Source organism: Lemur catta, chromosome 1 (genome assembly GCF_020740605.2).
Source record: "Lemur catta isolate mLemCat1 chromosome 1, mLemCat1.pri, whole genome shotgun sequence".
Classification (NCBI taxonomy): Eukaryota; Metazoa; Chordata; class Mammalia; order Primates; family Lemuridae; genus Lemur; species Lemur catta.
This window is the reverse complement of record NC_059128.1, coordinates 179,799,930-179,815,165: the sequence shown is the minus strand read 5'-3', so window position 1 is coordinate 179,815,165 and position 15,236 is coordinate 179,799,930. Positions and strand designations below refer to the sequence as shown.

General features: G+C 41.7%; 1 protein-coding gene across 3 annotated transcripts in view; it reads right to left on the bottom strand.

Annotated features, from left to right (window-relative positions):
* HPS3 (HPS3 biogenesis of lysosomal organelles complex 2 subunit 1) overlaps positions 1–14,709 on the bottom strand; it is a 38,422-nt gene extending 23,713 nt beyond the window's left edge. For 2 of the 3 annotated variants that reach the window (XM_045539441.1, XM_045539442.1), the window contains exons 1-5: positions 14,357–14,709; positions 5,334–5,825; positions 4,634–4,805; positions 4,450–4,535; positions 2,258–2,444 (exon numbers count right to left, since the gene is read on the bottom strand). In XM_045539441.1, coding sequence (XP_045395397.1) covers positions 2,258–2,444; positions 4,450–4,535; positions 4,634–4,805; positions 5,334–5,825; positions 14,357–14,573 — 1,154 coding nt within the window. In that variant the 5' untranslated portion in view covers positions 14,574–14,709. The remainder of the gene's footprint in view (positions 1–2,257; positions 2,445–4,449; positions 4,536–4,633; positions 4,806–5,333; positions 5,826–14,356) is intronic. The other variant, XM_045539440.1, reaches the window with a different exon arrangement.
* Between the last annotated feature and the right edge of the window lie 527 nt (positions 14,710–15,236).

Sequence of the window (15,236 nt, the reverse complement as noted above, 5' to 3'; positions counted from 1 at the left end):
AGAGTATCTTTGATGCTAATATTAAGAAAACTCCCAAAATTTTTCTGCCTGGAGGCAGTGAAAAATCCACAAATTATAAGTCCTTTCAAACCCTCAGAATACTATGTTTTCAGCACTCTACATACCAAATCAGTCCTTGACCTATACATAAGAGACATGGGCAATAAATTGAGTGGGTTCACTCATGAAATTCTCAGTGTCCTGTACATGTATATAATTAGAAGGAGAAAAGATGGATAGTCTTTTGCATCAGTATTTTGGGACAGAAATTAATATTTTTAATTCCTCCTTTTCCCTCTCCTGTTCCTTGGTTTCTGAAATGCTATTGTTTCCTAGTTCTTCTGCATCCTTAAAGATCTTTCTCTTTCTCCTCTTGCTTATTAAACAAGACCTTCATCAGAGTTTAATTCTCCAACAACTTTTCCCTGTCTAAACACTCTTGGGGCCATGCTCACTACTTTGATAATCAGCTCTTTTTTGATGATAACAAAACTTCTAAGCTTTCTTCTCTAACCTAATATACAGCTCTACGTATCCAAAAGCCTACTTAGCATTCCCTCTCAACAGTCCATAAACATCTCAAACTCAAATGTCTAAACCTAACTTCTTTCACCCCACATTACACCAGCCTCCATTCTTTCATAAAAGCAGGCTCAAAACCCTGGTGGGGTTTTTCATGCCTCTTCCATCCCCGTTATTCCATCAGACACCAAGTTTATACCTCTCCTGATGAAGATTCTCCTATCCATCCTTCTTTCCTGCTACCAAGTGCAGCTCCTTAATATCACTGCCTGAACCATTTCAATAGCTTATTTATCTATGTTCAATCCTTCCTTCACAAGAGCCACCACTAATTTTCCTAAAGCAATGTTGTGATCACATCACTTTTCTCTGGTCAAAACCTTAAAAAACTCTTTAGCTTAATTTTCAAAGCTTTGAGTTCTCTCTCAAGCATTATTTTCACCACTTCTGTACTTTTCAGCTTCTTCATATTTGAAGAACATCACTACATAACACTTTGGAAATTGGGAAGACTAGCTACCTCCACGTTGTTCACTTAAGAAACACACTCCCATCAGCAGCATTTTTCCTTACACCAGAAATCAGAAGGAAAGGGGAACACAACCACTAAGGGTGGGTATCAGAATCTCCAGGTGAGTTCTCCACAGTTAGAAACATACTCTAACACCTGCTGGAGAGTCTGACACTACCACTCAGCTGGGGGGAATAAAATCACTGTCTTATGCAGTTAATTATTAGATGTTCCTAAAAAACTGGATATAGCCTTTGTTTGTGGTCTTCCTCTATCTATAACGCCCATCTCTTCCAATCTTCAGCCATCACAATTCCAGCTAGCTTTCAGGACTCACTTCAAACACAACCACCTAATCTACAACTTCTCCACATGACTCAGCCAGAATTTCCCTCCTCCCAGTGCCTATAGCACGCTCATGAAGTCTTAAGACATTTTCCATAAATCTCCTAGTGTTTGTGGCCCTTGTATGTATCATATCCCTAACCTTTTCTTATATTGCTTTAGAAAGCAGCACCTGGTGTACCTTATTCACGGTTGCTTAGTCAGAGGGCACAAGGCAATGCCTTGAACACAACGTAAGCTCATAAAACAGGAAACAGAACCAAAAGCATCACTTACTGCTGAGATAAAAGGAAGTAAGATCAAACTCCTGCTCGGGAATCCAGTCTCCATGCCAGCATACCAGGGTGAGGTGACTCAGAAGACATCTGCTACTAATTAGCACATGACTTTGGCCAATTCCAACCTCTCTCTATTTCCCTGTCTATACTAATTAGGGAGTAGAATCAAATCATCTTTCTGGTCTCTTCACAGTTCTAAACTATTATGAAATAATTTGATTCATACTGAAAAAATATGGTAGTAGTGAAAAAAGATTTAGGAAATATAAAAAGAAATTTGAAGAGATGCCCTCTCTGGCCCCAGTGACTTTTCATTAGAATTCCCTATAAAAATCTTCCTTCATGAAGAACCTTATACTTCCTTACAAGGATCCCCATCTAGTCTAAGGAAACAAAACAAAGACAAAACCAGAGTCTAAATCTTTGGCATTGCAAAGGCAGGTATAGGACATCAAAAAAACAGCTTTGAAAAGACAAATGTAACTCATTATAGTGCTTTATACGAGTTCACACAATTCTCAGTTAAAGATTTAGGCAGCACCTTAAAAATTTACAGAAAAATAAGTGCCTTGAAGGTCAGCAAGTGACACTGTTACAGTACCTTGTAATGACGTGCAAGAATTGTGGTGTGAGCACCGCCTGCTGAGACTTCTCTGGATAGTGGTAGACTGACATTAATTCAACAGATTTGACAACCATGTAGAGATATCCCACATGAGGTAAGGAGAAAAAACAAAAGAGACTCAGCAACTCTTTTTCCTGAGACGAATTTTTTCCATCAGAAGAACCTGCATGCAAAAATGAAAGAAATAAATACCAGGAAACCAATAAATAAAGAGAAAGAATCAATACTACATTCTGTTTTGAAATTTTTTATAACCAATATTTTTTTAAAGTACTCTTCTGATTGACACTCTTCAAGGACACCCATTAATATCAGAAGTCCAATTCTGCACCCTCCACATTTTGCCCAAAGCCAAATGCTCATTTTTTTCTCCCTCTTCTTTTCTTCCCACATCTGTGCTCTAGCCAAACAGAATTGCTCACTAATTTCCAAACACACTTAATTTTACACTTTGCACATGTTAGTTCCTCTTATGTACTATCTTACCAAAATCTCTATCTTCTAAAAATTCTACTCATCCATTAGGGCCCAGCTCAAACACACATCACCATTTGTCTATTTAGTAAATATTCATCAGGTACCTACTAAGTGCTGCTATTCTCAGTTCTAGGGATACAACAGTGTATAAGACAAGGTAAGTGCTTTCACAGAGCCTTCATTCTAGTGATAGGGATTGCAATGAAGAATGAACAAGTAAACTCCACAGTATGTGCATAAAGGAGATTTTACATTAAGAGGTCAGGGAAGTCCTCTGTGGTAAGGTTACATTTCAGCTGTGAGTTGAATGACCTGAATGCACCTGTCACACAAGATCTGAGGAAACACATTTCTCAGCACAGGAAGAACAAATAACATGTCTTACGTAAGAGTGCACTCAGCATACCTGAGCAAGAGAGAAAGGTCACTATGGATGGAGAACAGTAAGCAGGGTGACAGTCGGACGAGATGAGCTCAGAGTTAGGGTCACGTAGGACATGGAATGGATTTGGGATTTTTATTCCAAATGCTATGGGACGCTCACTGGATGAAGAGCTGACTCTCTAACATGGCCAGGGGCCCTGTCTGGCCTCCAGCCCTGTCTCACACCTCCCCTCCCTTGCTCCACTTGCCCCAGTCTGGCTCCTCTCAGTTCCTCAAACATGATTTTCCCTCAGCAGCAACTTTTGCTGCTTCCTCTGCCTGGAAGGCTCTCTTCCTCCTCTTCCCCTCCCCTGTACCAACCACTATTCCCAAGTCAGCCCAATTCACTCTTCACATCCTCTTCCTCAAGAAGCCTTCCCTGACCTCAAGATGAGGTCTGAGGTCAGGGTCTTTTGCTACAGGCTCTCACACCGGGGTTCCTTTCCCACAGAGCACTCATTTCAGGGTAAAATTGTGACTTTGTGATTATTCGATTAAAGTCTGCCTTCCCCCGCCAATTAGCTCCGCAAGTATAGGCACTTTGCTCACTGTTGGCTCCCCAGGATTTGGCATAATACTCAACATAGTACATACTCAATAAATATTCAGTAAAGAAAAAAATAAATGAAGGTAATAAAGACATTTAATTGGAATAATATTTATATCTTTTTCCAGACAACATCTAAAGATGTGAAGCAGGCCAGGAGTGAGTGCAGAGCCTATTAGTGATTCTCAATCTTGGTGCCCGTTAGACTCCCAGGGAACTTTTGAAAAATACTGATGCCTAGGCCCCCTAATTGACCAATTAAGTCAGAATATCCAGCATGTAGAGCCTGAGCATCAGTATTTTTAACAGTATCCAGGTAAGCCTGATGTGCAGCAGGGTTGAAAACCACTACTTTAAATGAATTTCCATTCAGTCCACATTTTCCCACCTTGCTCACAAGGCCACTGTAAGAAGCTCTGCCAGATACCAAGCTAGAACACAGATATACTTCAGCTCTCACAGGGCTCTGATTTCCCCTTTTTGGACCTAGAGACCATTTCAAAAAGGGAAATGCATTCTGTCTATCACACCGTCTCCATGACTTCTCCTGGCAGGCATGACTTCCCTTTCTAGCGCTCACAGGGACTTGCTAAGGACCTTGTCCAGGGCCACAGGGAGACTCAGTGGAAGAACCAAACCTATCACCCACGTTGGTCTCCTCTCCCCATCCAGAGCCTTTGTACCTCGCTGCTTTGTGACACTCCTGCACTGTCATACTTACCTGTCTGGTAAATGGGTAACAGCTGGAGGGAATGCAACTTGATGTCATCAGGCAAGACATAGGATGAAATATCAGGAGCAAAACGTCTGTGAGTTGAAAAAGACAGAAGAAGAAACCTAATTTCCCTGTACTTTAAGCAGGTACATATATATTAAGTGCTGGTAAATAAAAAGCTCTCTAATACCTATAGAGCAGGTGCTGGATGTGGAAATACTTTAGTTTTTCATCAGCTAATCCTGTAGATTCCAGTGTAACAGATAATCCAGACTGTTCACTTTTTTTACCAAGAAGTTCCATGGGCTTTTGGCAGATAACAAAATCATCTGACTCAAGCTGTGAAATTTCATTACTGACACCTTAAAAAATAAAATTTAAGAGTTTGACAACTTTAAGTACTCCTATCTGCTGAAATGAAAATTGGATTTCACAATATTCTCCCACCAATTAGATATATAGTAATTTATTTACATACACACATTTCATAGATTTAGAAAGCATTGTGGTTTTGAAAATCCTCACCACTTGCTCATTTACTCCCCACTACAACTGATAAAGTACCACAAGATAGGTATTATCATCCCCATTTACACATGAGGAAACTGAAACGCAGAGATGGTGTTACTAACTTAAGGGACTAGAAATGCCTCATCTATCTGTAACTGTTCCATTACTTCTGTTGACAAATATACACAGAAATACAATTACAAGGTACAGCATAAGATCCGGACAGCCAGATCACAAACTCAAATCCCATATAATAGGAATAACTAAATCTATAAATAATGTGGCTTAACACCATATATAATAGAGCCCTTCAGAAACTGCCAAAGGTAAAGGTTTTCTCCATACCTAAAACAAGAAAGCAAGTTAAATTCATCATTTACCTTCTGTCTGTTTCATTGGATTGCTGGTCTTACGTGGATGGTGGTTAACTCTCTCTCCATTTTTAGGGTCTGACTCCAGTTTTAGGATTAAGACTTCTAAGTCTGACATGACACCAACATATCCAACACAAAAAGAAATTTCAACAGGAGTGATATTATCTACGTGTATAATTAAAGAACGTTCAAAGTCCAATATTGAGAATTCCTCATTGATGATCTGATATTTCAAACTAAATAAGACTAACATATTTGTGCAGCCAACAAGAATATCTCCTTTCACAGGGCAACAGGAAATGCACAAGGGGGCCTCAGAAAGTGGCATTTCAATAATAGACATCTGATCTCTGAGGTTTTCGCTGAAGGGTGTCTCCACATTGTGCCCAACCATTCGAATACACACTCGAGAGTTCTCAGTCCTTTTACTTCTCCAGTTCACATAAGCACGCAGAAATGTAGCTTTGTTTTTCTCTTCAATTGCTACCAAGTAGTCTCCTGAGATGGAAATAAGATTATGCTTAGAATTTGTAATTAGAAACACAACCACTTACCTTACTGCCATGAAACAGAACTATTAATGAATCCCAACACAAATGGTTGAATTAAAGACTGAATAGAACAAAACCCTAAGTAACAAAATCTTAGTTGTATTTTTAACTGACCTTAGGCATTGAGATTCTGAAATACAATCTCTCCCCATCTCTCCATTTTAGTGTCTTAATTATCTATGTAATGTAGAAAGTTTACATTTTATTTCGTATATTAACTCTAAGTGATTACTATAGCTCTAAATCTACAGCCCCAACAAAGCTCTACTGACAAAGAGTTCAGTGGTATTAGTGTGACCTTAAAATTAGGTATAAATTAAGGAACTCTGAGGTTAGCTGAACTTGGACTCTAACCCCTCTCCTTCCCACAAAAGTCACAATTCTGAGAAACAGGATAAAGCTGGAAATAGTAAATAAAATATAAATCCAAGTTAATTTTCTCTTAATTGTTGATTGTATGAACTTTTTTTTTGTTTTTTTGGGGGGGCAGGAGGGTTATTGTATAAGCTTCCTTAACTTATAAAAGCAACATATATTAGTTGTGAGAAGTCAAAATGGTAAAGTGGTAAAGAGAAGCAAAATGGGAAGCATTAATGATCTCCCCCTTGCAGTCCTAGCCCTGAGGACCCAATGTTGACACTGCCCGGTGTGTACCCTTCAACCCCCTTCTCTCCTATCAACATGGATCACAGAGTGGTGTTCTAGTTTTTTTGCTCTTTTTTTTTTTAACCAAAATGGAATCACACTAAATATATTTAACAATCTACTTTTTAAAAATTAACAATAAATCTTTCCCTCCAAGTTGATATATGGACATCTAACATCCTTTTCAATATCTGTGAAATATCCCATATATACATGTGCCATAATTTATTCAACAATTCCCCAATTGATATACACTCAAGTATTTCTAGTTTTTTTGCCACTACATTTCACACTGTAATAAACAGGTCTATACCTACTGGGGTGTTTGTTTTAATGGCAAAGATTCCCAAAAGAGAGAATGTTGGGCCAAAGGTCAGGCGCATTTTAAAGTTTAATGAGTGTTGCCAGATTACTACCATAATTAGATAACAGCAATTTGTGTTGCCAGTGGCACTGTTTGAACAAAACTGTTTCCTCATATCCTTACTGGCACTGACTCTATCTGATCAGGAAAACATGGACTCCCATGGCTATTACAATTTACATTTCCCAGACCACTTACGAAGCTGGCCATCTTTTTCCACATTTAACAGCCATGATAGTTTCTCTTCTGCAAGTTGTCCATTTTTTATTAGGTTGTTGATTTGTTTTTCTAATCAAGGAATCACAGCTTTGTAGGTAAAAGGGATATTAACACTGTTGGCCCTGCATAATAAACAGGTTTTGGTAGTCCATTGTTTGATTTTGACTTTGCTTATGGCATCTTTTACCATACAATTTTTATGTAGTCAGATATATAATCTTGTCCTTCTTACAAAATCTGTAGGGGGTTGAATCCATGGTTGTGGAGCCCTACCACAGACTTACTTTTAAAGTAAGTAAACTTTCCTTTTCATGTAGCAGGATCACAAACCTGGTCAACAGTAATATCAGATTATGGAAGAGATTGCATTCCCTTTGACAAAACTGACATCAGAGGACAGACACATGAAGCATCAAATATGTTTTAAGACTTCAGAAAAGTTAAGGGAAGACAGGGCTTGGAGGGGAGGGTAGATAGGCTGGTTTAGCACACTTTGTGCTAAAGGACAGGCAATAAGAGCCATGCGGTCTTGTCCTCCTTGCCCCACCGTCCCCACACACCCCATGAACAGTGTCCGTCACCAGAGCTTCCTATAAGCACTCTGCTGCCCAAACAGTAGGACTTTCTCTCTCAAGAGTGGAGAGTTCTCAGGTCTCCCTCTTCTTCCCTTCACATAAAAAGCCTAAATTTTCCTTTACTGATGATGATATGAGCCCCCATCCTTCAAAATTTCTGCCTACTTTTTTCCTAACAACCCCAAATTGTATAAAAGAAGAGTTTTCAGCTAATGAGAGATTTAACAACAATGACAACAACAAAAAACCCTGAAATATTTTCTGCTTGGGTAAAAGACCTACAAAACATTTTTTTTCCTTTACAAAATACTTTCTTAAATTTTAATAGATTTAGGGGGTACAAATGGTTTTTTGTTATGTGGATTAATTGTATGGTGGAGAAGTCTAGGCTCTTAGTGTACCCATCACCTGAATAGTGTACATTGTACCTGATAATTTTTCACCCTGCACTTTCAGTCTCCAATGTCCATTATATCACTCTGTATGACCATGCATACCCATTGCTTAGCTCACACTTACAAGTGAGAGCATGTGGTATCTGGTTTTTTGTTTGCAAAGTGTTTATAGTTAATATAAACGGCTGATTTAAGATTCATTTTTGACAGGGGAAGATTTGCTACAGAGGAGGACACTGGGCACTGAGAGCAGGAATCCCCATGTTCCAGTTACTGTGAATGGGAGGAAGGGGCCAAAAGGGAAAAGCTGAGGAGCGGAAAACAATTTATCTGAATATGCAGCATAGCCAGGAGTCAGCTCTATTTTGTGTTCAATTATGTGTGAGTCAGCCCTGTTTTGTGTTCAATTACGTGTGGATATTAAAGGAGCTGTACCCAGGGGCTGAAGTTCAAATCTTGAACGGAAAGTTACCCTTGAGCTATATGATCCATGATCTAATGCCATCCCACATGACTCCTGAGCTTTCTTTAAGGCAACCAAGTTGATTACAAAAACTTCTTTGTCCTGCTAGGCCTCATTGAGGTTACCATGTCTCCTGCAGCCACTGTGGCTCCAGACCAGTGGTTCTCAATCCTGGCTAAACATTTAACTCCTCCCAATGCTGTCCTCAACCCAAGGAAACATACTATATCTCTGAAGGTGTGAGCCCAAAGCATGGGGATTTTTTAAAGCTTCCCAGGTCATTCTTATGCACAGGCAGTGGCCATCTCTGGATCCCAGGAATCATCACCACTGACAGGCAAGAAAGCTAGAGTTTTACACAATGCCTGCCCCTTCACATTCTAGAATAAATGTCCATTTGGAAGAATGGGCAAATCATGTAAACATATTTTATTTCTCTCTCTTTCTCTCTCTCTCTCTCTCACTCACACACACACAAGTTGAAAATGGTGAATTTGACACCCAACAGAACTTGAAGGTTCCTATGTCTATTGCCTATGCCTAAAAGGGGGTGGGACGGGGAAATCTACCAATATTGTAAAAGGTATGACCATTAAAGATGGATTTCATAAGAAATACCAAAATCAGAATCTTCCTGATGAAAAGGAATTTCCAGAGCTAATGAGTAGTTTTCAAACAGGTCTGTGAACCAGTGCAGTCCCCTGCTGATGTCATTAGGCAGAAAGGAAAAACAATGACAATACAGTAAGTTGCTCAGAAAGCTAAAGGTATCCAATGTTTGGTGCTGAGTGTTTTTTTTTTTTCCTTTTATAAATAATGGTGACAGTAAATGGTAGGATTTTTTTTTTTTTTTAAACATAGGCATACCTTGGAGATATTGCAGGTTTGGTTCTGGATGACTGCAATAAAGCAAATATTGCAATAAAAAAGAGTCACATTTTTTGGTTTCCCAGAGCATACAAAAGTTATGTTTACATTACACTGTAGTCTATTAAGTGTGTAGTAGCATAATGTCTAAAAAAACAATGTACATAGCTTAATTAAAAAATACTTCATTGCTAAAAAAATGCTAACAATCATCTGATCCTTCAGTGAGTCATAGTCCTTTTGCCAGTGGAGGGTCTTGCCTTGTTGAAGGATGCTGACTGATAAGGGTGGTGGTTGCTGAAGGTTGGGGTGGTTGTGGTAACTTTTTAAAATAAGACAACAATGAAGTTCACTGCATTAAGTGACTCCTTTCACAAAAGATTTCTCAGTAGCATGCAATATTATTGATAGCATTTTACCCATAATAGAATTTCTTTCAAAATTGAAGTCAATCCTCTCCAACCCTGCCACTTCTTATATCAACTAAATTTATGGAATATTCTAAATTCTTTGTTGTATTTCAACAATGTTCAGAGCATCTTTCACCAGGTATAGAGTCAATCTCAAGAAATCACTTTCTTTGCTCATCCATAAGATGTGAGTCCACATCCATTCAAGTTTTATCATGAGATTACAGTAATTCAATCACATCTTCAGGCTCCACTTCTAATTCTAGTTCTCTTGCTATTTCCACCACATCTGCAGTTACTTCCTCCACCGACATCTGGAACCCCTCAAAGTCACTCATGAGGGTTGGAATCAACTTCTTCCAAACTGTTCATGTTGATATTCTGACCTCCTCTCATGAATCACAAATGTTCTTAATGGCATCTAGAATGCTGAATCCTTTCCAGAAGGTTTGCAATTTATTGTGCCCAGATCCATCAGAGGAATCACTATCTGTGGCAGCTATAGCCTTATAAAATGTATTTCTTATGTAGTAAGACTTGAAAGTCAGAATTAACTCCTTGATCCATGGGCTATAGAATGGATGTTGGGTTAGCAAGCATAAAAACAACATTCATGATGCTGCCCCCACCTTGTAGTCTATTGCAGCCTATGTCCCATCCCTGGTCAAGGAACCAGTCCCAAGGCCGGGTGAGGTGGCTCACGCCTGTAATCCTAGCACTCTGGGAGGCTGAGGCGAGTGGATTGTTTGAGCTCAAGAGTTCAAGACCAGCCTGAGCAAGAGCAAGACCCCGTCTCTACTAAAAATAGAAAGAAATTATAATATGGACAGCTAAAAATATATATAGAAAAAATTAGCCGGGCATCGTGGCACATGCCTGTAGTCCCAGCTACTCGGGAGGCTGAGGCAGGATTGCTTGAGCCCAGGAGTTTGAGGTTGCTGTGAGCTAGGCTGATGCCACGGCACTCTAGTCCGGGCACCAGAGTGAGACTCTGTCTCAAAAAAAAAACAAAACAAAAAAAAAACAAACAACAAACAAAAAAAGGAACCAGTCCCTCTTGGTTTGATAATTGTATGACTTTTGACTTTCTGGAGTACCCATTTGATATTTATCCTTTTCCCTTCTATGGACAGCTTTGATTTCCTGTCTTCTTCCATCTGTAGGAGTCACATGAGGCTTTCCGGCCTTTGTGTATAGATGGCCAGCTGAGAAACTGAGACCCTAGAAAATATGGCCAGACAAAAATGTGTGTTGTACCCCATCTGTGGCTAGCAAAACTTTGTTTTCTTTGGACTGTCTTTGGGGGTGGGTCCAGATCTTGTGAGGACTGCTTTGCACCTCTTCCTTCAGAGATGCCTTTGTGTCCTTAATTAGGTCATAACCTTGATGAAGGTTTATTAGTTTCACTGAGGAGGATAACATCGGTTAAAAAAAAATTTCAAAATCCAGAAATACTGGCTGTTTATCCTGGCTAAAATCTGATAACAAGAGATTTAAAAGGATTTTTTTTTAAAGAGCTCTGTAGTCAAAAGTCGATTTAGGCTGGGCATGATGGCTCACTCCTGTAATCCTAGCACTTTGGGAGGCCAAGGAGGGCAGACTGCTTGTGGCCAGGAGTTGGAGACCAGGTTGCACAATAGCAAGACCCCGTCTTTACAAAAAAATAGACTAGCCGGGCATGGTGGTGTGCACCTGTAGTCCCAGCTACTGGGGAGGCTGAGGCAGGAGGATCATTTGAGCCCAGGAATTTGAGGTTGCTGTGAGCTATGGCACCACTGCACTCTATCCAGGGCAACAGAGGAAACCCTGTCTCCAAAAAAAAAAAAAAATTCATCTCCTTGTACATCTCCATTGGAGCTCTTGGTGACCAGGTACATTGTCATGAGCAGTAATCTTTTGAAAGGAATCTTTTTTTTCTGGGCAGTAAGTCTCAACAATGGGCCTAAAATATTCAGTAAACCATGCTGTAAAGAGGTGTGCTATCATCCAGGCTTTGCTGTTCCATTTAGAGAGCACATGCAAAGTAGATTTAGCATAATTTTTAAAAGCCCTAGAATTTTTACAATGGTAAATGAGCTTTGGCTTCAAATTAAAGTCACCAGCTGCATTAGCCCCTAACAAGAGAGTCAGTCTGTCCTTTGAAGCCACGCATTGACTTCTCCCTAGCTAGGGAAGTCCTAGATGGCATCTTCTTCCAATAGAAGGCTATTTGGGCTAAATTGAAAATCTATTGTTTTGTGTAGCCACTTTCATCAATTTTAGCTAGATCTTCTGGATAACTTGTTGCAATTTCTACTTGTTGCTGATTCGTCTTGTGCTTTAATGTTATGGAGACCACTTCTTTCCTTAATCCTCATGAACCAGCTCTCCTAGCTTCAAACTTTTCTTCTGCAGCTTCCTCCCCTCTCTCAGCCTTCACAGAACTGAACAGAGTCAGGGCCTGGCTCTGGATTAGACTCTGGCTTAGGGGAATGTTGTGCCTGGTTTAATCTTCTATCTGGACCACTAAAACTTTTTCCATCTCTGTAATAAGGCTGTTTTACTTTATCATTCATGTCTTCACTGGAGTAGTACTTTTAACTTCAAGAAATTTTCCTTCGCACTTAAAACTAGGCTAAGTGTTTGGTGTAAGAGAATTAGCTTTATTCAGCCTGTTTCAGCTTTCAATATGCCTTCCTCACTAAGCTTAATCATTTCCAGCTTTTGAGATTTAAAGTGAGAGACCTGTAACTCTTCCTTTCACTTGAACATTAAGAGGTCACTGTAGTAGGGTTATTAACTGGCCTAATTTCAATATTTTTTTGTCTCAGGGCATGGGGAGGCCCAAGGAGAGAGAGAGAGGGGGGTGGGTGGGGGAGAGAGAGAGATGAGAAACCACTGATCAGCGGAGCAATCAGAACATACACAACATTTTAATGATTAAGTTCCTGGTCTTACATGGATGTGGTTCGTGGTGCCCCAAAACAATACTAACATCAAAGATCATTGATCACAGATCACCATAACAGATATAATAATAATGAAAAGTTTGAAATATTGCAAGAATTACCAAAATGTGACAGAGACATGAAGTGAGCAAATGTGAGAAAAATGGCCCTGATAGACTCACTCAACACAAGGTTGCCACAAATCTTCAATATGTAAAAGGACACAATTTACTTGCGAAGTGCAATAAAGTAAAGCACAATAGAACAAGGTATGCCAACATATATCTTTACCTGACAAAATGACCAGTCAGATACTATGGATGGTAGCCTCATAGTTTTTAACTGATTCACAAAATCCCAATGTCTGGAAATCCCTGATCTCTTATAATAATTCAACTTACTTTTTTTTTTTTTAAACAGAAACTGAGACCCAAAGGTTTCTATAAACTTACAGTGAATCAGTTGCAGAGTAGGGATTAGAGGCAGATCTCAAATCCTCCAGGTTCAAGCTCTCCACTTTGTTGTACCACAGCCACCAGCTTTTCCACCATAAATACCCCTTATAAAGTATGAGTCAAAATTAAGTGTTTTAGGCAGTTAAAAGAATCCTATGGTGAATTCTCCCATAATCTGAAAAAGCATTTATTTTTAAATGTTGGCTTTTTCTAAAATATAGGTACATACGTCCACACAGTGCCCCGTTGGCGCTGCTTCACATTTCTGGTGGAAGAGAGTAGTGGCTGCTCCTACAGCTGTTTAGGGAGGAAGAGGAGGGAGGTCTGAGACCTGAGTTCCAATTATGTAGATTTAAAATTCAGCATATAATCTGAGCTTTCAAAAACTAACTAAAAGTAGATGGAGGTATAGATGTAAAAGGACTGGTTATGCTGGATGTGGTGGTTCACACCTGTAATCCTAACACTTTGGGAGGCAAAGGCAGAAGGATCCTTTGAGGCCAGGAGTTCGAGATCAGTCTGAGCAACACAGTGAGACTCCGTCTCTACCACAAAGAGAAAAACCAAGCCAGCGTAGTCGCAGGAGCCTAGAGTCCCAGCCATTCGCTGGGAGGCTGAGGCAGGCTGATCGCTTGAGCACAAGAATTTGAGGTTGCAGTGAGCTACGATAACGCCACTGCATTCTAGGAAGATCTTGACTTACAAAAAAAAAAAAAAAATGCCACTGAGTTGTTAAAGCTGCGAGTAGCTTGGGGCTCAGGATACAGTACTATTCTCCCTACTGCTACTTTTACATGTGTTTGATAGTTTCTACACTAAAAGAGTTATGTTTGGGTTTTTGTTTAAGTGTGTGGGATGAGTGGAAAAGTGGAACCCAGGCACAGGCCTTTCCGGCAAGGACCAAGAGGAGAAGGAGCTGTCGGCACCCCGCCCCACCAGAAGCGGGCTCACACCTTTGGTTGCCCCGGACAACCGCGCAGCTCAGCGCACCTTCAAGCAACCAGCGGCCAGACCCAGCTAGACCGTCCGAGACCATTCGGCAAGTTCCGGGAGGCACAAAGTCCCTTCCCCACCTAGAGCGGCCGCCAGCACACTCGGTCGGCTAGGGAGGAGGCCCCAGCCGGGGCCCAGTGCCCCTTGGCCCGCCCGCAGACTCACCCGCCTCGCTGTAGGCCAGGCGCAGCACCCGGCCCAGCGTGGAGAAGGCGCACCTCGGCTGGCACAGCTCCTGGCCCGCCACGGCGAACGCCTCCACCTTGCAGCCCGCCGCCACGAACAGCGCGTCGCGCCCCCCGCCGCAGAACCGCTCGGGCTCCAGCTTGCAGGGCACCACCTGCTGCGACCCAAACGGGTGCAGGTTGTACAGCTGCACCATCCCGGCGGCCGGCTGCGGTCCGGCTCGGCCGAGCCTGCCTGCCCGTGCCGCAGGGCATCCGGGGGTCCCAGCGCCTTTCGCGGAGGACTTCCGCGAGCGAGCGTGCGGCGGCGCCCGGTCACGTGAACGCCAGCCGGCCCCGCTGGCGGCTCCACTTCTTAAAGAGGCCGCCGCGGGGCGTGGTGGGCGCTGGGGGAGTGTCCGCCCCGCCCCGCCCGCGCCTCGCCCGCCCCGGGTCCCCGCGCCTCGGCCCCGCCCCTCCGAGCTCCCCGGGCTCCCCGCTCAGCGCGCGGCGGCGGGTGCACCGAGCCCTGCGTCTTTCCATTTGTCGTTCCACGTTACTTACTGCTTCGGGCCCGGCAGGATGTTTTGGTCCTGAGCACGTTTTAACATTTGTTCATCTGCTGTACTGCACCATTTCGTACTTGCTTCAGGGGCATTACTCATGTCTTCCCAGTAGCCTGTGAGCTTCTGGAGGATGGGGCTGCAGAAACCGAAATGGGGTGCACACGGCTCAACTCCGGGCTAAACACGCCGAAGAGTTGCTCAGAAGTACTGGCAATTCTAGAATGGTTTAGTTGTAAAGAGCAACATCTTGAACGTGCTTGACAAAAAGATACTTGTTGAATGAAAGAATCAGTGGACATCATCTAGTAGGCATTT